The sequence below is a fragment of the Colias eurytheme genome, chromosome 1 (assembly GCF_061535395.1).
Source record: "Colias eurytheme isolate Ceu_HAF_F1 chromosome 1, ilColEury1 Martin Lab GWU primary, whole genome shotgun sequence".
NCBI lineage: Eukaryota > Metazoa > Arthropoda > Insecta > Lepidoptera > Pieridae > Colias > Colias eurytheme.
In genome coordinates, this window is record NC_142980.1 from 1,078,171 (window position 1) to 1,100,416 (window position 22,246).

The window sequence follows — 22,246 nt, forward strand, 5'->3', positions numbered from 1 at the left end:
GGTAATAAATACATTTATAAAGAATAGAAAAAATTCGATCACGAGGCGGGACTCGAACCTGCATCCATCCGCGGTGTGTCCCTTAGACACATAAAACTGAAAGAATAGAATAGATTCGATTGCTTTGGCGGGATCACGGGTGGCTGAGTTGGTCAAGCCCCGAATTGGCGTGAAAGGATGCGGGTTCGAGTCCCGCCTCGTGATCGAACTTTTTCTATTCTTTATAAATTTATAACACGGCTTAAATCCACCCAATGTTTGCAGCCACTCGGTGTGTACATGCCCGCAGACTCCAATGTCTGCCCACCTGTCCACAGTCTGTCTGTCTGTCAGTCCGCAGCCACTCACCCACGCGGCTGCCCACGGTGAGCGTGTCGAGGTCCAGCGCGTAACCGCTGCGCACACACTCGCCGTCCTTCATCATGGCGGAGCCGCTCAGTATGTAAGTATCATAGATGAGGTCTGTTGCCGTGCCAGCTAGCACACAGTCCTCGAGATCGTCGGGACGGATCGCAGTCACACCTGTAAATGTAAATGTTATATTTAGTTTTAGGTGTTATAAAATTTAATAGTCCCTAACCTACACTATATGCTTTAGTTTTCCTCAGAGCTCAACACTGGGGCCATATTATGACCACTTATTTCCAGACAGACTACGCCGTGAATTGAACTGACTGGCAAATTCATATTATGATCGCAATAACCGTCCATGGTTAATATTATGGTATTATATGAATTTGCCAGTCAGTTCAATTCACGGCGTAAATTGACTGGGAATAAGGGGTCATAATACGACCCTTGGTCGTATCTGTCTTTTGCGGTATGTATGTGCTGTACGTACCCGGCCACCCGCAGTCTCCCACTCTTTCCCGCTGTTCGTACTGTTATGTCCGTACTTTGTACGTTAACATGCTTACCCTACATCCCTTTCGCTTATTCAGCATTTCTCTACATTCCTAACCATTTCCATATCATCCGTGTCTCTCCATATCCCAATCCCGACAGACTGCTGTCATATAAAATATACAAATTCGTTTTTTTTAAGCTTTCTCCAGAGTCTCATAGCAGTACGCAGCCTACCCACGCAGCTGGCAAATCGAACCCTATAGTAGAGCCAATTTAATAGGCAACATTTGACGTCTATCAATTTTATCTTCATAGGATGGTAACCTCCTTAAAAACATCGATTAAAGTGAATTAATCGATACGGACTTGAAACATTTGTCAATCGAACATGAAACACATGTCAATAATTTATGATAATTTTTATTCCCAAGTAATCAATGCATTCGATTCTAGATGTCAGATTTCGATTTTTAGAGTAACGTCTCTGGTATTAAAAAATTGTTGTGTGGTTTTATGAAACCACGGTAAAAGTGAAACTGTTCGAACGGTTCCGAACACTGCTTTGTGTAGCGCATGTCGCGTGACGGTCACGTAGGTATACCTACTCGGCAGCCGCGATACACGCGACATGCGCTACACAGACCAAAAAGTTTGAGACGATGTAATAAAAGTTTCACTTTAAAAAGAAAAAAGGTTTATTGACACAAAATTGAAGCGACGTCAGTTCTTTAAATCAGAAATTGTTTATTATGTTTAGAATGGTTTATCAGTAAAATCAAGCCTAAAATTACTTGTATCGGTCATTATTATTATAAATATGTAATCGTAATTGAAAAAAGTTAAACAAATATGCAGTTCTAACAAAACGAAATATCATGTTATTCTATGTCCTGGTTACAAGGTTACGTTGTTGAATTTTGTTGAATTGTCAAATGTTGCCTATTAAAATGGCTCTACAATAGTGTATGTTGAATGTTCTGATTATCAGTACGTACCGATCTCCAAGCTGCCGATCCAGCAGTCGACCATGGCGTCGATCCGCAGCTCGAACATGTCGCACTCGCGCAACGGCCGCGAGCTGAACAGCACCGCGTCGTTGAACTCCGAGTACACCGCCGTGCGGGACGCGGTGAGACGCGTGCGGCTGAGACGCGCGTTCGAACCGTGCACGCGGTGGAAACACATCTCCCTGGGCACAGATCATTTATGTTAGTCGGGGATGAAAACAAACTTATTGAAGTGAAACTTCTTTATCGGGGTTGGAAAAAAATTTAGTGTAACATTTTTTCGTTACGGGCCATCTTTGATTCGACGTATTTCTGTAAAGTTGCTTAAAGTAAATTATTTTTTGAAAAATAAGGTCATAAAGAAGTTTCACTTCTTACGTGTGTACACTAGTACACGCACACATTTTATTCTAAGGGCCGATTTTTCAAACCTTGGTTAAAATTTATCCATCCAATAAAGTATTACACGAACATATTAAAATGTCACCTGTAAACTGTCAAATACGGACAATTAGAATACATTTTTGAAATGGTAGTTTAATACGTTATTCGATGAATAACGTATTAACCAAGGATTGAAAAATCAGCCCTAATAATAATCTCTTAGAGATAGTGTAATTTATAATACGTCAGTGCTATAATATGTAGTGATTGATGATGATGACAGGGAACTGACCTTATTTGCCAAACAGCACTTTTTCTTTTAATTTTTGTTTATTCTTTATATATTACGAGTGGTCCGCCCCGGCTTCGCCCGTGGTACATATTTCGCAATAAAAGGTAGCCTATGTCCTTTCTCGGGTATCAAAATATCTCCATACCAAATTTCATGCAAATTGGTTCAGTAGTTTAGGCGTGATTGAGTAACAGACAGAGTTACTTTCGCATTTATAATATTAGTCGGGTATCAAAATATCTCCATACCAAATTTCATGCAAATTGGTTCAGTAGTTTAGGCGTGATTGAGTAACAGACAGACAGACAGAGTTACTTTCGCATTTATAATATTAGTATGGATGTATGTTTTAGCATGTGGCAAATAAATGGGTTTTTAGATAAAAAAGATAGTACCGAAGAAGTTTTCTGTAAATATGACATTTACGATCTAAATATGTAACTTGAAACATTTCACAGTAATGATAAACATCTACCAAGGTGCAATATATCATTTTCATCTACTTGCTACATTTTACAATATTAAAAAAAAAACACTAACGGATAAACGGTTGTAGCGGATTCAATAGAATTCGGTGACTCTGGTGAGAACGTAGTGTGCGGCATGTATGTGTCCACGATCGTCGCTTGCGCAACGCGTCCGTGTAGATCTGAAAATAATAATCAATATATTAGAAGTTTATTAGTCATCATGTATCTTATAACATTCTCACAATCTATACTAATATTATAAAGAGGAAAGGTTTGTATGTATGTATGTATGGTTTTCACGCATAAACTACTGAACTGATTACAATGAAATTTAGCACACATTTAGAGGATAACTTGGATTAACACATTGGATAGGTTTTATCCCGGAAATCCCACGGGAATGGGAACTATGCGGGTTTTCCTTTGAAAAAATCAGGCGGAAATCTAGTCTGAATAAAAAAACAAACAAATCTTGAATACTTGTCAGTATTAGTAGTATTATAAAAGGACGATCTGCCAGGAAATTTATTTATTTTTTATTTAGGCATGATATCGCAAAATATTTTGTACTTATTAACTGAATATAATTTATATTGAATTCATCGAAATCAACCATCTCTTGGAGAGTATGGTTTCTAGCAGTGTATCGGAAAAGAAATAATCGAGTTTCATCCGAATAACAGAACTTATTTTGGCTTGCGTCAATAGATGTTGTTGGAAATTCTATATTATGATACATAAATTAGTAAATTTTGAAAAAATACTTATCTGAATCGTTGAAAAAAACAAAATGATAACCTTTAAATGACATTATGCCTGTAAATATGGACAAAGTTATTTCTAATTCTTTTGATGTAATTGTGCATTTAGCATCGTTTTATTCTAGTTAATTGTAAACAAAATGCCATCGCATATCATTCTAACACAAGGGAAAATTTACTGTATAAACAAAATTAACTGGTAATTATTCGAGTACAAAAAAGACTAGGAAGATCCATTTGTATAAACAAACAAGACCAAGCGACCAAAGTGGAAGAATACATAAGCGTTCCACATCGACCGTATGGCCTAGTTCATTCAACAAATATTCTGCGCCTAATGAAATGTCAAACTACCTCGCCTGCCTTCACTCGACCAATTTGCATAAAGAATACCCTAATGCAGTTAAAATTACAGGCGATACAAATATTAGTATGCCGTTTGAAGCCGTCCTTATTAATAATTTCTCGTCCCTTTGGTATCGTTTTCATGTACATAATAAATAGAGCTAGGCGTGCAGTAATGGGCTTGTATATTGAGGTCAATTGCGGGGTATTCGTCATGAGCATGCCTTGTCATTAAGTGCACCTGTCGCAAGTGCATAACAACATGGTACAAACAAATTTGTCTAAATTATAAATTATATTCAAAGACAGTGACAGAAACGTTACACAAAGTATAGTTTTTTTTCATGAACATAATATACAGATAAAAAAATGTATGCGTGTACTAGAGTACACACGTAAGAAGTGAAACTTCTTTATGACCTTAAAAATGTCACGAGTATGGCGTAACGCAAAAATGTCACGCGTATGGCGTAACGCAAAAATGTCACGCGTATGGCGTAACGCAAAAATGTTACACTAAATTTTTGTCCAACCCAGATAAAGAAGTTTCACTTCAATAAATTATGTAGAAGATACTATTTATAATAATACCTACCAACAACACCAAAAACGTGTTCCGGAATGTTGAACGCCGCTGGACCTTGATCGATTCCGTTGACAAAAAAGTGCAGTATGCCCATGTCCTTGCGCATTACTCCCACTGTATCGCCCTCCTGTTTTATCAATTTATTTCTATTTAATTTGAGGGTAGTTATATATATTACAAGAGTTGGCAAATTAAAGAAATAATATTCCTATTTGGAACTTCAAGACCCAACAGATTTTTAAAAGAGTTTTTAATAATTAATATGTAATCTGACATTCCGAATACACTACAGAGGCCATAGAAGAAAACCTAAAAAGCTATTTCTTTCTCTTATAGACCCAAGAATATTACTTACTGATAATCTGTTGAGGTTTCTCACATATTTTGGGATGATGATGGTCCCATCTCGTATTATGTCTTCGCCGGCCATGACCCAAGTGCCTGATCTGTATTAATATTATTTATTATGGAAATAGAACAAATGGAGTAACTAAAATTTATGTCCATTTCTGCCAAAGCTCAAAAGTCAAGAAGTCTCATTCACTACTACTTAAATCTACTTGGAAAAAGACTATTTCGTACTGCTTTTGTTTAAGTCATGATTTAGGATTTTTTCGTTAGTCTTTTTAGTCAGTCAGTCAATCAGATAGTCAAGTTCTATATTAATACAAGTGGTTAACTCACTTTGCGTGACTCATTTTAAACGGTATCTTTATATCATTCGCGGAATACTGCGTGACCCCTATCTCGATACTGCCGGCCCACTTGGGTATGACCAGGTCGAGTCTCACTTGGAACAGCTCATTGGTCCTCAACGTTCGATTCGTCATCACTATTCCGTTGTTGAAGAATTCGAAAGCGCTGAAAATGTTTTGTGGGTTAATTATCTGGTACAGTAGAAAACTTAAGTATTGGTCTGGTCAGGATATGCTAGCTATCTAACAATATCTTTCAAAGAAACTGTCTCTTTTCTTTAAGAATTTTCTTATAATAATAAATGGGATGATTTAGTTCATAAATACTTTTTGTCAACCTGTATGTTTTCTCATGGTTATCTCCAAGATATTTTATAGGTGTATATCAAATGAGACTCGCAATATTCGATAAAACGGAGTCAGAAATAGCCATTTCCTTCAAGACATCCTAATCAGAACATAATTTAGTGCAATACCTCCCTCAACATCCTAATCAGCAGTAGAATATAATTTAGACGCAATACCGCGCTCTACTTCTATTCCCTGATTGGTTGCCTGTTACCTATTCCCGAGAAAACCTTCAGTCGCAAACAACATGATTGCGTTCACGTAACACCGTGCACCCCCATTTCCCACGCACAGCACATTCATCATATATTATTACATTCAATTCACACGTGTCGATTTGCAGATAGATAAAGAGCGGAAATGCATCCCCTCGCTATGAAGATTGACAAGCTAATCGCGCTCAATAGATCTGCACTCCGCATTGAAAATCAAGGTTAGGCGTTAACTATGTTATTGCAACTCGAGAGTCAACGGAGGTTGTACTGATCAGAATAGATATAATATAAAATCGTCGCCTTACTCCATGGTGTGACGATATTGCTTTGACAAGACCTTGAAATTTGAGACTGAACGCGCCTAAAGAAGTTACACTTCAAAAATGGAAAAAGGAGCATGATGCGCACCTACTTTTCTTTCGCTTTACCATAACATATACATAAGCTTTAGATAAATCAATAACCAAGTGTCCAAATACGATTTATTTCGACTTGTTCATGATTTCAATTGCTATATTAACATAAACTGTTTTTAAGTTGAAAAACTGGCCTAATTAGAGTTGTTTCTAGTTCACGAAAGAAGTGGCACTTAACAACCCATTGGTCTGAATTCAATATTCTCTTGGGCCACGTTCAGTATCTTTTAAGTTTACAAATTACGAGGGTTCTTATCATTGTATTCATAAGATAATGATTCATAAGAACCCACTGGATTGAGATCACATTTAACAGGCCAAGCATTTTCGCTACATATTTCGTTAATATTTGATAATAAGTATTTATGGGCGGTGGTGACCACTTAACATCAGGTGGCCCACCTGCTCCTTTGCTTACTCTGACATAAAAAAAAATAGGTATATATACATTTTATAGGTTTGCTGTAAACTTTGTGCAAGTTATGAATCTGCAAGATTTTTTTATTCTAGGAATTAAAAAACTTTAAGAGCGATTAACTATATGATTAGTTTCTTGTTCAAAAAGTGATTAAGTGATTATTTGCATAGCGTCTCTACATAGGCAAGACAAAAATAAAATATATGAATAACAGGTATTTCGTCCCCAAAATACTAGAAAAAAATATTACTACATATTAATATTTCAAAGCCATGATGATGACTTTGAAATATGAATATGATAACATTGGATTTTATATATGTATGTACATTATGTTTATTTAATGCGTTTATCTAAAAGTCTAATTGAATTACATTCGTTCGCGTGTCAACACTAAGTAGCTTAGAGTTGTGAATTCATTAGTAATCTAGGTCATCTGCGATAAACCGTGATGTTATATTGTTATTGTATAACTTCTTAAGCATATCATCATATTTTTATATGTCCATTAAAGGGTTAAATTCAAAGGTTATAGGGCATTTTGTTCCGGCATTTGACTTATGGCGTATACAAACAAAGGAGGTTGGCCAAATCGTACCAGATGACAAAACGATGGCGTCCCAATATGCCATATATATGAAAAATACCCCTATTTTTTAAGGTCTTAAAAAACACAAGAAATACCTCTCTAAGTAGCCACAAAAAAAAGATATCTGTTTATTTTGTTTTTGTAAATGTTTCGAAATTATTCAAAATAATAGTTTCAGAACGCACCTAAAGACGATTCTTTTCGCGTATAAATTGACTCAATATTGAAAGACTATAATTATTTCCGTTTTTCTGAATAGTTGTTAATTGTAATTCAATCCAATTAGTTTGTAGGCATCAAATCAACTACTATATTTATTATGCACTGAATTATTGTCATAAAAATAATGATGTAGGTTCATAGTAAGCTGAATTACGTACAACGGAACGTCATTTGTCATCGACAAGTTATAAAATCGTAAAATAGTTGTAAGAGAGGATGAAGAATAAAAAGTATTTTTGTCAAGCCTTTTTCTTTCATTTAAGTACCTACTCCTAAATTACAATTCATTTACTCCTATAAGCAACCATTACTCGATTTGTCAATACATATTATACAACTTGAGTATTGAAGACTGAAAGACAATTGGTATTTAGTCTGTCAGGAAATACGTCCGTGTGATGATAACAATAATAGGTATAATAATATTCTACATGCTGAGCAATACAGTCAGACCAGACTCCACGAGACGGGTTGACAGACGGCCCTTTTTGACATCGAACTGGTGTGATGGACGGACAAGTTTTTGGTTTTTCTCGGAGAGAATTCGATTAAATGGAAACGAAATCGCTAATTATCCTCCTCGCTTATCGCTAACCACACTTTTAGGCTAGGTCGCAGTCTGGTAAAAGGTAGTTGTTGATCCTAACCTCAAAAGTATTGTTAACGTTAAAATAATAAATTGTGGCTATTTAGAGGTGATTTTCAAACGGTATGGTGTTTACAACATAAAAACAAACTAATCTAACTATAGTTTGTCTTGGGACACGAAAAATAAAAGTCAAGTCCAGCTCCTATACAAAGGGCATTGAAACTTTCTGGCATATCAAACCCGCCGCCATTTTGATTTTTTTTCAAAATCGCGGCGCACGATTAAAGTGGTATGTATGGATAGAGGACACATAGACGAACAAAAAATGTCTCATAACATAGTACCCTAAAGCGTCACATTACCGAGATATTTGGAGGTAAATATTCACTTATGAGTACAACGACAAACACTAAAAATTGACTTATTACGTGTCTATATGCATAATATTATCTCCAAATAATCACTCCCAGGTAGATTATTATTTTTACAGGAAGAAAGTAGGTATTCATTACATTACTTACATTTTTATGTAATGTATGTATGTTTTTATCTAATGAATCTATCTACTTTCTTCCAATAAACAGTTAATAATTATAATCTACCTGGGAGTGATTATTTGGAGATTATATTATGCATATAGATTATAGACACGTAATAAGTCAATTTTTAGTGTTTGTCGTTGTACTCATAAGTGAATATTTACCTCCAAATATCTCGGTAATGTGACGCTTTAGGGTACTATGTTATGAGACATTTTTTGTTCGTCTATGTGTCCTCTATCCATACATACCACTTTAATCGTGCGCCGCGATTTTGAAAAAAAATCAAAATGGCGGCGGGTCGATATGCCAGCGTCCATACAAAAAGTTTCAAACCCCTTTGGCCATTGTTCTTTGAGTATTAGGCAAGGCTATTAGGCATTTTGCTTTGGCATTTGACAAAAATACACAGCGGGTCAAATATGACCAATGACCTTTCTTTGGCTTATTTCAGAGATGTTATAAAACAACATATGGGGCAAATAAAATAAAATATAGATAGCTTTTTCTGATAGAAATATAAAAAATTGACATTTTTACTCTAAGATCGTATACGCACTATGCGGGTAGCCGCATTGCGGGTAGCCGTCCGGCTGACCGCAAGCACAATTATGTACATAATATTCATTTCTATGCGCACTGTGCGGTCTGCGGTAGCCGCATCGCAGTGCGCATAGAAATGAATATATACGCTCTAACACTTTAGAAAGCATACAGGTCATATTTATGAATTTAAAGGGATACTTACAAATAGTTTTCGAACGTTTAATAAATTAAATTAAATATGTTTGACAATAAAATTATAGTACAGCCAATCCTTGTTATTGCTTAACTTTAATACATTCTTTATTCTTGTGCTAACCATAGATAAAAGATACGATTTGTATAATTTTAATCAATCCTAAAGAAACAAATTATTATTTCAACTACTAGGTACTTTATTTTCCATAACTTTCCAATAACAAGAATTAGCCATACTTTTTAAATTATTATTTTATTTATAAAAAAGATACTTACTTAGGCCGATGAGCAGTCTTACCATCGTTAATAATAATAACATACGAATCACGCAGCGAATGAAATAAAAGACTGTCTTCGTCTATTTGAGGTCTGAACCTGCCTGTTGACAAACATACCAAAATTCAATTCTATTCTTATTTTATTTAGCTTTCATTAAATATAAGAAATCATTTTTTGTGTAACAGTTTTCAATGTTTTTTGGATGCGATTTGAAAAAACTTATATTAATTTTTAATAGTAATCATTCACACCTACTACAATATTTTCAGACATGGGGCTAAAATTATTACTTAGCAAAGATAATTTCGACCGCCTCCTCAGTACAGTGGTTGACGCGTGAGCGTAACACCAAGGGGTCCTGGGTTCGATTCCCGGTGGAGACGAAGAAAACAAAAATGTGTCGGTCTGGTAGGACACAGAAGGCTGTTCACCTACTTGTCCCTAAAGAAAATCGATCAGTGAAACAGATGTATAATGCATCTGCCCCTTACCCCACTAGGGGACATGGGACTTCACTAAGATACTTTCAATAAAAAAAAAATGTCTCTACATTACAATATTAACCATATTTGTTGTTTATTTTTTCTAGATAGGGAAGCGCTTGACCACAATCTTGCTTGATGATAAGCTGTGGCCTAAGATGATACACGCTTCCCTAGTAGGTCACCTGTGTAATTTAGTTTCTATTTATTATTTCTACACTAGCTTCCGCCCACGACTTTGTACGTGCATCCCGTTCCCACATGAATTTCGGGAAATCCTTTCTTAGCGGATGCCTACGTCCTAACATCTACCTGCATGCCAAATTTCAGCCCGATACGTCCAGTGGTTTGGGCTGTGCGTTGATAGATCACTATATCAGACACCTAAGAGTTTTATATACTTCTACATATAAATACTCACTAGTACTCGCGGGCACGGGCAGGTCGGGGAGGTTGGACACGCTGGGCATGTCCAACACGTTGGTGTCCAACTCTTCACAGGGATCCACTATTGACACCTATGGGATTATTATATTTATTCAATACGCTGTAAAAGCTGATAATTTTATATATCATCTTGTTGTTATCTTGCATATTAATATTTTTAATAAATTTGAAGATGAAACTATTTTTTTTTATTATATTTTCAAGGTAAAACAAATTATAGTAGAGCCATTTTAATAGGCAACATTTGACAGTTCAACAAAATTCAACAACGTAACCTAGTAACGACGACATAGAATAACATGATATTTCGTTTTGTTAGAACTGCACATTTGCTTAACTTTTTTCAATTACGATCACATATTTATAATAATAAATGACCGATACAAGTAATTTTAAGATTTCATTTTACTGATAAACCATTCTAAACATAATAAACAATTTCTGAATTGAAGAACTGACGTCGCTACAATTTTGTGTCAATAAACCTTTTTTCTTTTTAAATACCAGAGACGTTACTCTAAAAATCGAAATCTGACATCTAGAATCGAATGCATTGATTACTTGTGAATAAAAATTATCATAAATTAATAAATTCGATTGACAAATGTTTCAAATCCGTATCGATTAATTCACTTTAATCGTTGTTTTTAAGCAGGTTACCTCTCTTCGAAGATGAAATTGATAGACGTCAAATGTTGCCTATTAAATTGGCTCGACTATAAAAACGGAAAAATATATTTCTTAATACTGGAAATACATTTTATCCACAACGACAGACAACAATTTTCAACCCAACACATTTACAACACAAAAAAATATACAAGGGGTAATAAAACCACAATTATACAAAACCCATTTTATTTTTTTTAATTTATTTTTTCGCACGTTACCTTAACAGTCATCCCGTACAGGTCGACGACCCCCCACACTTGAGGGTCCACCTTGTCAGTGGCTACACCCTGATCGATGCCGTTTATGAAGTAGTGTAGCTTGCCCGACGACTTGCGCATCATGCCCACCGTGTCCCCCTCCTGTGTGGATTTTAATGTTAATCAAAGCTTTCGTATGGAGAATCAATGAGACTTACAAAACTCAGTAGTGACCTACTAATCAGTTTCAAATTTAAGAATTTTAAGTTAGTCTAATCAAATTTTTTCACGATTTATAGCAAGTGGTAATAAAATAAGAGAATAATAGAAGGTGTGCATTTCCGAAAAAAAACTTCCCTATAAAAACACCCTATATCAAACTCTCTCAGCAACAAAAACACCTTTTGTATAAGAAAAGTGCACCTACCCTCAATTCATCCAAGTTGAAGTTGCCGTACTCCATGCAAGTGCCGTGGCCGTTCAGCAGCACCTTGCACCCCGACATCATGATGGTGCCAGTGTCCATGTTCGTCATGGTTGAGGGGAAGCGTATAGTCGCCGGGTTGTGGGTCGTCACCCCCACCTGGGTTACATACATTATATTTGTATCAAACCCCAAAATATTTTTAGCTAGAGCTAAATAGAGTAATTTCATACTAAGAAGTCGTTTTATGTAAATTTGAAATCAGTATTACGTTATAATAATTAGTTTATAGTTTGAATTGGTTTTAATATAAAAGTTTTTTAAGGTGAAATCTACAAATATGGTATTCTCATAGCAATTATTTTTAAGCTACACCAAACTATCGGGCCATCCTGTATCACCATGATGATAACTCACCTCAATACTGCCACTCCACTTATCCACGAGTCTGTCTATTCGAATCTCGAACAGTTCATTATCATACAGTGGTCTATGAGTCATCACCACGCCATTGTTGTAGTCGTCTAATGGCCGGGCCCGTTCCGCCGACCTATAGGCAAAATCGATCGCTCAATATACAGGGTGGGTACGGAATGACGCAAGGTATCACGAAATTTATATAATATTTATTCATTTATTGTACTTTTTTGTATACCAAACCGAACACTGATAAGAAACCCCAATGTTCTTAATTATTAAGGTATTTGAACATTTATAGATAAAAAAAAACAGATGAACAAAAGGTATCTGGTAAAAAAGTTAAGCACTTCACGGTACGGTACTTACTTATTATTTGATGATAATTTAACCAATATCCCGCATCTTGGATGAAATCTGATCCGGTCTTGTGCAACTGTGGGAAATATTTATTATTATTTTAAACATGCTAAAAATCTAATTAGTAATAGACAAACACATGAGCAATTTTTCAGAAGAACATCAAGCTTTTTGCAGTGGAATAACAAAAAGCGGTGACTCACCGAGCGCACACGCACCCTCTCCGTCCATGGGCACATAAATCTCTCTGCTGGGCTTTGGCTGAGGAGTTTCTTGATTCATTGACGTTTCCATCTCACTTGAGGTCAGCGTGTCATCGTTGTTGGGGTCTTCCTCGATCTGTAGCATGTAAACATTTTTTATGACAGTGCAAGCAACGGTTCCGTTCCAATTTTATTCGAATTTCATTTTCAACACATTATTTCATTGGAAAACAAAAGTTATCCGATTAAAACCTACCAGATCCAAGCTATTCTCCATGATAGTCCTCATGCTGTTCGCATGCATGATGGACACCTGCACGCACTGACCGTACAGGTCGATGACGGCAAAGAGACGCGGCGGCATGTCACGCGCCGCGATGCCGAGGCACCGTCCGTTCACGTAGAACATTAATTCGCCCTAGTAGAAAAACCCTACTGTAGTGTACATATAATAAAATCCTAACCTATTACATCAATAATTATGTAAGAAAAAGAAACATCAATTAATATTAATTTAAAGGACAAATATTCTATATTAAATAATCAGATACAAGTATCAACTATCAATTAGCCCTTATACATAATTATATTTCAAAGCTACCGAGCATATATACAACTTTCCAAGTTCCAACATTCATCGGGGACTTCCAGGAATTCCACCATCCTTCTTCCACAGTGGTGACCCCGACGTGATCAACCTTCGAAAGAAGCGCTTTGTGCCATACCCGACCAAAGGCTTTCGTTATGTGCTCTGCCTTCGTTCTTGCTTCTTGCGTCTAGAAGGGCTTAGCAGTCGAGTTCAATTTTATTTTCACGGGACGGGCATACTGTTCATCATTTCAGGTATGGAACCTGCGGGTCTGGTGATCGCATTCCGCATCCTTCAAGATGAACAAAGAGACGATCGAATATCATCCCGAATGTAACTGCATACACCAACGCGATGCAAAAAATATGTGCTCACCGTTTCGAGGGCCAAGTACACTGCGTTCGTGTTAGAATGAATACCCCTGATATTACAGAAGTTCACGCAGAGCTTGGATTCTTCTGTTCACATTGCCTGAGCCATGAGCCATGCCATGACCTTATGAACTCCTCACTCACAAATGCGAAACGTAAATTAATACTGTTCTGTCCCAGAGAATGCATTCGTGCTACACAGAAAGCCTGTATGTAACTGTAGCTCTCTTCCACTCTAATTGAAGTCTACTTGAATAAATGTTTGAGTTTGAGAATGTTTGAGTTTAATAGAAACTGATCACTAGATCTTCGTTTGTTCATCAGCAGCTGGCTTTAGCCAATAGATTTCATATGGCCATTGATACACAATATCAATATATAGGCTGATCTATATATTTAGGCTGATTTTAGTGAAATGCAAGCCGTCGTTGATGATAGCCAAAACGTATGAATCTCTATTTTATTTTTAATTTATTTATTTTCCGGAAAACAGAAATGAATTCATTGAGACCCTATAGATGCATATCCAACCTAATAATTTTTTTTTATTTCATTTGAAATGCAGATATGCAATTGGCCTACTCAAATATTCATTGTTTACTTTAAATAAATAATAAATAAAACATTTATTGATAACAAACGAAAAAATAGAAAATAGCCACACAGAAACAGAAAAAAGTAAAAAAAAAAACATGGTAAAGAACTTAAAACTAAAATAAAATATATCACAATTAAAAACTTACAGCCTAAAAAATAAGTCAAGTACTGTGCGGCAACATCTGTTATCAAAGGGGGCTTCTTAGCATAAAGCTGCAGTGACTTTCGAGTCTACATTATATTAGTATTTTCACAAAAAAAATTTAATATCTGCAGACAAGATTATCATTTTATGTTCAACATAATATTCACACTATTTCCAACAAATCAAATTATACAACACATAAGCCAAGGTGCAAAGATAACAAACATCATAAGACCAGTTCAAGTTTAATGGGAGGGGGTAAATAAATAAGAAACACATACATTTTATTAACACAGCATCTAAACACAAATATCTATATAAAGAAAAGGTACTTAAGTAAGAAAGGAAAATTAAGCCTAACCTTGTTTGTCCGCATGACTCCCAAGCAGTCACCCTCATGGAGAGTGTCAAGTTCAGGGCCGTATGAGTTGATCAGAGTAACACCGTCTTTGACTATTGAGCTGCCGGACATTATCTATAACAAATGTTCAAATTATATACACTATCTTGTTTCTATAGTCATTATCAAGAGGTAGATACAGTTGAACTTTTAAAAGAAGTAAACGCTCAGTGTAAGTACACTGTTCAGCGCTATGCTCACAGCGATTGAGCATTTGATGCAACAGTTTGCTGTTCCCTTTGTTGTGTATTCTGGTATGAACTGTTTAAACAGATACCAGCATCATGTCACCCGTGTTGGAGATTTCATTCCGGATAAAAATGCGCTTGTTGTATAAAATCAAGTTGCAACAAAGCAGCAAATGTTGTATTTGAGCAGTGGATCAATGACATTTTAAACTGATATGCAATTTTATTGATTTTAGCACAGTGACAGAAAAAAACCTACATTAGAAGCACAATAATTCATACATTTTTGCGAAAGTACTTCTGGCTATCCGTCTATCTGTTTCCTCTTTACGACTAAGCCACTGAACCAATTCGAATGAAATTTGGTACAATATTATGAGACCTGAGAAAGGACGAAGGAACGAGAACTACTGATTTTCGGATTACTTGAGGCCTCAGCAAAAAAAAAAAGATAATTGTACGTACCCAGGCTGTATTTCGAAGTTTCGTCGCTGTTGCTGGTAATTCCATATATTCAGGGTCCAAAGTGGTGACCCCGATCTCCAAACTGCCATTCCACACATTAACCTGAACAAAATAATTTTATTCAAGATGGACACAAGAGAGCAACGTGTTACGCTGGCTCCGGGATACGCAGTACGGATTCCCGAACCTAACCCAACTCGAAAACATCGAGAAAAGGTGGGATGTTGCGCTACGCGGCACAAGCCAAGTAGCAATTAAGTTAATAAATTGTACATAAAATATAAATGTGTGTATAAACACGTGCAGCAAATGCATTATTAATTAATCTTATAAGAAATAAGTCTAATAAGAGCGCATTTATCAACAAAAATCAAATATGAATCCCATTTATTCAATTGCAAATGCTTGAAACTAAATAATACCTTTAAAACCACTAGAAAATTAAATAATATTCGCAAATCAATATGTAACCCCTCACACCTCTCAGCATTTGGTAGGAATACAACATGGCAGCTGCCTAGAACTTATAGATACAGTCTTATGGCTGGTTCACACTTTGATTAGTGCGAGTGCAGGTGATGAGTAGTACTACGTGTGGACAGCGACTGTTTAGTGCGAGTGTTTAGTAGGCTGTGTAGTAAAGTGAATAGAAGCGTGTTCTATTTTTTTGCGAGTGGACTGCGAGTAGCCACGTCCCGCGCGCCCTCCCTTCCCCCTCACTCGCAGCGTGCCTGCACTCGCACTAATCATCTGCACTCGCAGTCAATTGGACACTACTCGCACTACACACCTGCACTCGCACTAATCACCTGCACTCGCAGTCAATTGGACACTACTCGCACTACACACCTGCACTCGCACTAATCACCTGCACTCACACTAATCAAAGTGTGAACCAGCCTTTACAGACAAAGACTATAGACCAAAGACTATGGGCGTATTCAGAAAGAAAGCTTGAAACTTATAAGCGCTTATCGGCGCTTGTCATGTTCATATATTTTCCTGCTCGGGTTACCAGCACTGACAGGAAAATGACAGGAAAATATATGAACATGACAAGCGCCGATAAGCGCTTATAAGTTTCAAGCTTTCTTTCTGAATACGCCCAAAGATTATAGTTTATACGTTCACTAGCGACCCGCCCCGGCTTCGCACGGGTGCAATGCTGATACTAAATACACTACAGAAAAATTGTGAACGTTGTATAGGTATAAAAATATAGCGGCCCGCTCCGGCATCGCAATTCGCACGGGTATAAAATACATAGCCGGGCGGCCGCAAACGCTACGTCCCGCAATTTTTAAATCTGTAATATCTTCGAAAATATTCACTTAAATCATGTGGTGTAAAGGGCCATATAGATCTATATTAAATGAACAATGTATCCATGGTATTTAATTGCTTAAGGATTAATGCTGTATTGGTTAAAATCGCTTCGAAAATTAGCCATTATTTGTCGTAAAAAGTAAATGACAAAAAAAAGTTATTGTGGGTTATCCATAAGAGATAGACATATACCATCGCGGACTTTTCTGTAGACCTTTTCAATGTGTATAATACTAAGTACATTATTTTGATAAAACTCGTAGGGTTCAGCCTGCGTTTGCAATGTAAGCGGAATAAATGTAATTTTTTACGACATCACATTAGAAACCTCAAAAATAACAGTACTTCTCCACTACTTAATGGATCTTATTATACATATAAACCTTCCTCTTGAATCACTCTATCTATTAAAAAAAACCGCATCAAAATCCGTTGCGTAGTTTCAAAGATTTAAGCGTACAAAGGGACATAGGGACATAGGGACAGGGAAAGCGACTTTGTTTTATACTATGTAGTGATTTACATTTTAATTTATTAAACGTTGAATTAAATATATATGGTGTCGATTATCGATACTTAATCCTAACCAATATAAAATATTATAAATGCGAAAGTAAATCTGTCTGTCTCTTCACACCTCAACCACGGAACCGATTTTGATGAAATTGTGTACCTACACGGACATCTAAAGACTAGAGAAAGGACATAGGTAGTTTAGATAGTTATAACCCGAAAATGCCACAGGAACGGGAACTATGCGGGTGAATCCGCGGACGGAAAGCTACCTAGTTAATAATAAGTGGAAACAGTCAGAATTTTATCGGAAATTTTATATGAATATACATACCTACCTACCTACAACATAAAACTCATTATATTCAAAGGAGGTAATAGGCAAAAGAATAGGAAACATGCGCAATTATTACTTACATAGGTACCTATTTCAATTTAAAAATGTATGTATCGAATAGATAACTACATAGAATAAAGATTAATATATCGCAGTCGCCTTCGACTATTAAAGAGTATATATTATGTTCTGTGATTAAAGCTCACAAAAGGTTTATACGGGTATACCAAAGCCAAATCGAAGTTGTTTGTCTTTTTGTCAATTAAAGTTTGCATTAATAATTTGAAAAAAATCGGTTATAATACTCCATATCACACATGAGATTGTTGAAAATTAAAATAAAAAATTGTAAATGTACAGGTACCTAACAGTAAATACCAAAATTACGTTAACATTGGCAGGAATAATAAAACGATAGTCATATAATCTTTATAACATGTTTTATTCAAGTAAGAAATAAAATGCCTACAGAATATAATCATTTTTAACCAAGAATATGAAACACAAAGGTCCACTGTATTTATATGTAGAACAATACACTGTTTTTGACCTCAAAAGGACTCCTGCTGCATCTGCAGCACCATTGAATTATCCAGATTAAAATTACAACTTCTATATCTATTTGTAATGGATATATCATCTTATTTCATATGAAATAAGCAAGACTTATTTTAAAATCATCCCCATAACTGTGTTGGTTCTAGGTCTTCACTCACATTCGAACGAATACACAAATCCACAAGTGTAGGACGACTTTTGCAATTTTTTTTTCCATACATGAGCGAAGATTCGTACCATCACGAATGTTTTCCCGCATTTGAGTGATCCAGGTAAAGCATTCACTGTTCACTTTAATAGCTCCAGAGAACCTTAAAGATTACATAGGATTTGTACCTTTGTTAACAATATACGATTGGCATTCTCACTTCTGTTCATGGATATGAATTATCTCATTGTAAATTAGTTGGCATTCGTTTTAAATACCTAAAAAAAAGAGTTATACAGTTTTTCAATAAATATACTTAATAATATTTAACACAATCTGTATTAAAGAATCCAAATATCTTTGGTTGTTTAGCAAACAATAGAATGAGATATCATTATTATGCATATCAGCTGCAAGCAAGAGCAAGTCGAAAAGCAGGATGCAGCAGTCAAGCTATAGATACCGGGAAAAATTGTATATTATATACTTACCCATGATAAACGATTATCTCTTTTGTAATTCAACTTATTCTAATCCCACCACAAAATAAAACAATATGTTATTATGCTATTATATTGAGAAAATACAATAATTTTTTTGGATTAAACTAATCTTATATATAAAAATGAATCGCAAAATGTGTTGGTAATCGCATAACTCGAGAACGGCTGAACCGATTTCCATAATTCTTTTTTTATTATATTCCTTGAAGTACGAGGATGGTTCTTATGTAGAGAAAACGTAGACATGTACCACGGGCGAAGCCGGGGCGGACCGCTAGTACATTATAAAGTCTGTTTGATACCGTTAAGTGTTACATCTGAACAAGGAAAAGTCAAGTATTTCTAGGAAAAGCTGCCTACATTTCCACTCTATTGACATATGCCTAGTGCTGATTAATAACTTATGTATGCTTTTAAGGAATTGAAGTGTAGAAATTAATGGTATTGTAAATTATCAACTATTTGTCTTATTGTATCTTTCCTTTTATAATTTTCCTATGGTGGTTGATCTAGATTTTTACCTTAGTGTACTAGAAACAATAAAATATGCAAGGACTTTATGTTCAACGTCTGAGTTATGGGTTTTTAAATTTTAAATGTTGAAGGCAATGTGTATTTAGAAATGTAATTGGTTTTGCTGTTTCTGTTTATTTACTTTTATTATTAGTTTGTTGTGTCTTTGTTATTAGTTAGAGCAACGTTTAAGAAACATGTATGAGATAAATTCATATTACTTTTTTATATGTACTTTATTTTATTTTATTCATAAAATAAAATTACAAACCAAATTAACTACTGTTTTATTTCATTATTATTGTTTACAAATTATATGAAAAATGTGTCTAGATTGTTGTTTTTAAAAACACAGAACATAACTACATATTCAGCAAACCAGTTTTTCCATCATTTCACATCAGCGAGTTGTTTAATCCAACTTTGTACTAAATATAGTATCTCAAATTATTTTACTAGAAATATTTAATATTTGTTAAAAAAAGCTAGGTTTGCCAGCATTGCCGTAATTATTTAAAGTAACTATCAATTATTACATCCTTTATATGTATGCATAAAATATCATTTCGCTATTGCAATGCATACATGTTAGGCGATTAATATTATTGTTGTTTATTATATGCAATGTAGATCCACTCCAGTGACAATAAATATTATATAAGCTACCCATGCAGGTATGGGATCAAAGTTTATTATCCAATCAAGACTCAGAGTGCCAATTTAATTTATCTAACACTACTTGTAACTACTCTTTCAGGCCAGTCTATTGAGAACTCTTTACTGTCTACGATATAGTTAAGGCAGGACTCTACAGCAATGGCTGATATATTCTGTGACATTATTTTATTGTTCCCTGCACTCAATTGCTATCAACACTTACAAATTGCTTTGTTGCTAAAACATTTCATTATTTCAAATATTTTGCTACCATTCCCATGACAATCTTGTATTTTGTTTACAAGGCATGCTTTCGCTTTTAGTACAATGTACAACTTTGTTCATAATAAAATTATTTTACTAGCCTGTTGATTTCTTTGGTGATTGATAATTATTAAAATATTTCTAATGAAACTCAACTGTGAATTAGTTGGGGCTCAATCTTATTCAATAAGAGTAGTTCCTGCACAATTGTTTATTATATTTCTGGTGAATTGTGTTTTTTTTTGCCTAATGTTTGTTTAAACTTATTTACCTAGTACAGAGATAACTAGTTGTGAAGCTAGGTTTCACCCGTCAACGAAATGATGATATAAGCTACGATACTGTCAAATATCTTGAAAATTTGTTCAGTTTTTTTGCTGAGAAAAAGTAACAAACATCCATCCTCACAAACTTTTGCATTTATAATAGTGGTAGGATAGTAGGATGAAGGTCAATATAAAATAAAAATATAATATTGAAATAGCTGTGTGCATAAAATAAACAAAAATTTGCTCTGCTATTACATACTTATATAAATTTGCAAATTGGAATTAATCTGAATAAAAAGTATACATTTCGCAATGTCTTGTAAAAAATATAAGCATCTGCGCTTGCACAGTAAATAGAAACAGAGGAAGTTCAAGATTCAGTTGCGCTTAGGGGAAGTTATGTATGTGGCTGACGAGCTTACCTTTCTATCGATGCACACTTCGAATATAACATCATCACAAATAGGCTCCGCACTTAAAATTAAACCATGATTGAATTCTACGAAATTTCTCACTGCAGTTGTATTATCATGCAAGAGCGTAACCCTGTCACCGCATCGTCTGTGAAACCTCATGATGTTCACTTAGTGTCTTATTTATGAAACTAACATATAAAACACTGCACAAAGAACGGCATTACTCTTGTTACTCATTATGACTAAATTAAACACAAATTAACCCATTACATTTTTACAAACGGACTTCACTCGATAATTTTCCGAGTTATGAAGCGTTACAATGTAAAACCCAGTTTGATATTTATCCATAATATTCATTCAAATATTGAAATAACAATTGTACAAAATAAATTTACAGAAATGTATTGTATTGTTCTATTGGAAGTATTGATTTCTAGGCATGCTAAAATTGAGAAAGAAAAACTATCAGTCGGCACTCGGCGGACCCAATTCGTGTTGCCATTTGGCATTTGCTATTTTGTGAAGCTGTAGATTGCCAGCTTAAATTATTTATTAGCACTAAAATATTTTGGTATAAGAAATAACATATTAATAATTTTTAATCTGATAGCCTCAATGATACTAATATACAATTTAAGAGAATTAATTTAGCTTAATCTATATGTTACACAAAACATGGACTTTTCTATCTGTAGGTCACTTATTAAAATGTCACGCATAATTTTGATTTTGGCTGTCAAATTATACTGACATTTTAGCTTTTGGCGGATGGACATTTATTGGCGCGAATATTTGAAAAGAAATTATGATGTACGTATTTTTGACTTTAATTTTTATTTTGTTAATTTTCATCTCATTTGTACACCAACTATAATTTTCTTTTAACGAGCCAAACTTTTTCCATGACATTGTTCCATATAACTTATATACACTGCACCAGTATTCATAAAATATGATAATGCAGTAAACCGTGGCCTACTTGTCTCTTTAAATAATTAATACCTTCTATATGCCTCGATGCTATTTTCCACACTTTTCCA

At 35.0% G+C, this 22,246-nt stretch overlaps 1 protein-coding gene across 1 annotated transcript in view; it reads right to left on the minus strand.

Annotated features, from left to right (window-relative positions):
* Window positions 1-21,674, minus strand: part of Neurl4 (neuralized E3 ubiquitin protein ligase 4) — a 37,661-nt gene extending 15,987 nt beyond the window's left edge. The window contains exons 1-17 of the mRNA XM_090119920.1: window positions 21,210-21,674; window positions 15,700-15,801; window positions 15,008-15,121; window positions 13,201-13,362; window positions 12,945-13,080; window positions 12,751-12,817; window positions 12,382-12,514; window positions 11,968-12,123; window positions 11,562-11,702; window positions 10,646-10,742; window positions 9,740-9,842; window positions 5,376-5,552; window positions 5,047-5,137; window positions 4,701-4,818; window positions 3,070-3,178; window positions 1,842-2,035; window positions 349-522 (exon numbers count right to left, since the gene is read on the minus strand). Of these exons, the coding sequence (XP_089976046.1) occupies window positions 349-522; window positions 1,842-2,035; window positions 3,070-3,178; window positions 4,701-4,818; window positions 5,047-5,137; window positions 5,376-5,552; window positions 9,740-9,842; window positions 10,646-10,742; window positions 11,562-11,702; window positions 11,968-12,123; window positions 12,382-12,514; window positions 12,751-12,817; window positions 12,945-13,080; window positions 13,201-13,362; window positions 15,008-15,121; window positions 15,700-15,801; window positions 21,210-21,362 (2,227 nt within the window). The 5' untranslated portion in view covers window positions 21,363-21,674. The remainder of the gene's footprint in view (window positions 1-348; window positions 523-1,841; window positions 2,036-3,069; window positions 3,179-4,700; window positions 4,819-5,046; window positions 5,138-5,375; window positions 5,553-9,739; window positions 9,843-10,645; window positions 10,743-11,561; window positions 11,703-11,967; window positions 12,124-12,381; window positions 12,515-12,750; window positions 12,818-12,944; window positions 13,081-13,200; window positions 13,363-15,007; window positions 15,122-15,699; window positions 15,802-21,209) is intronic.
* Between the last annotated feature and the right edge of the window lie 572 nt (window positions 21,675-22,246).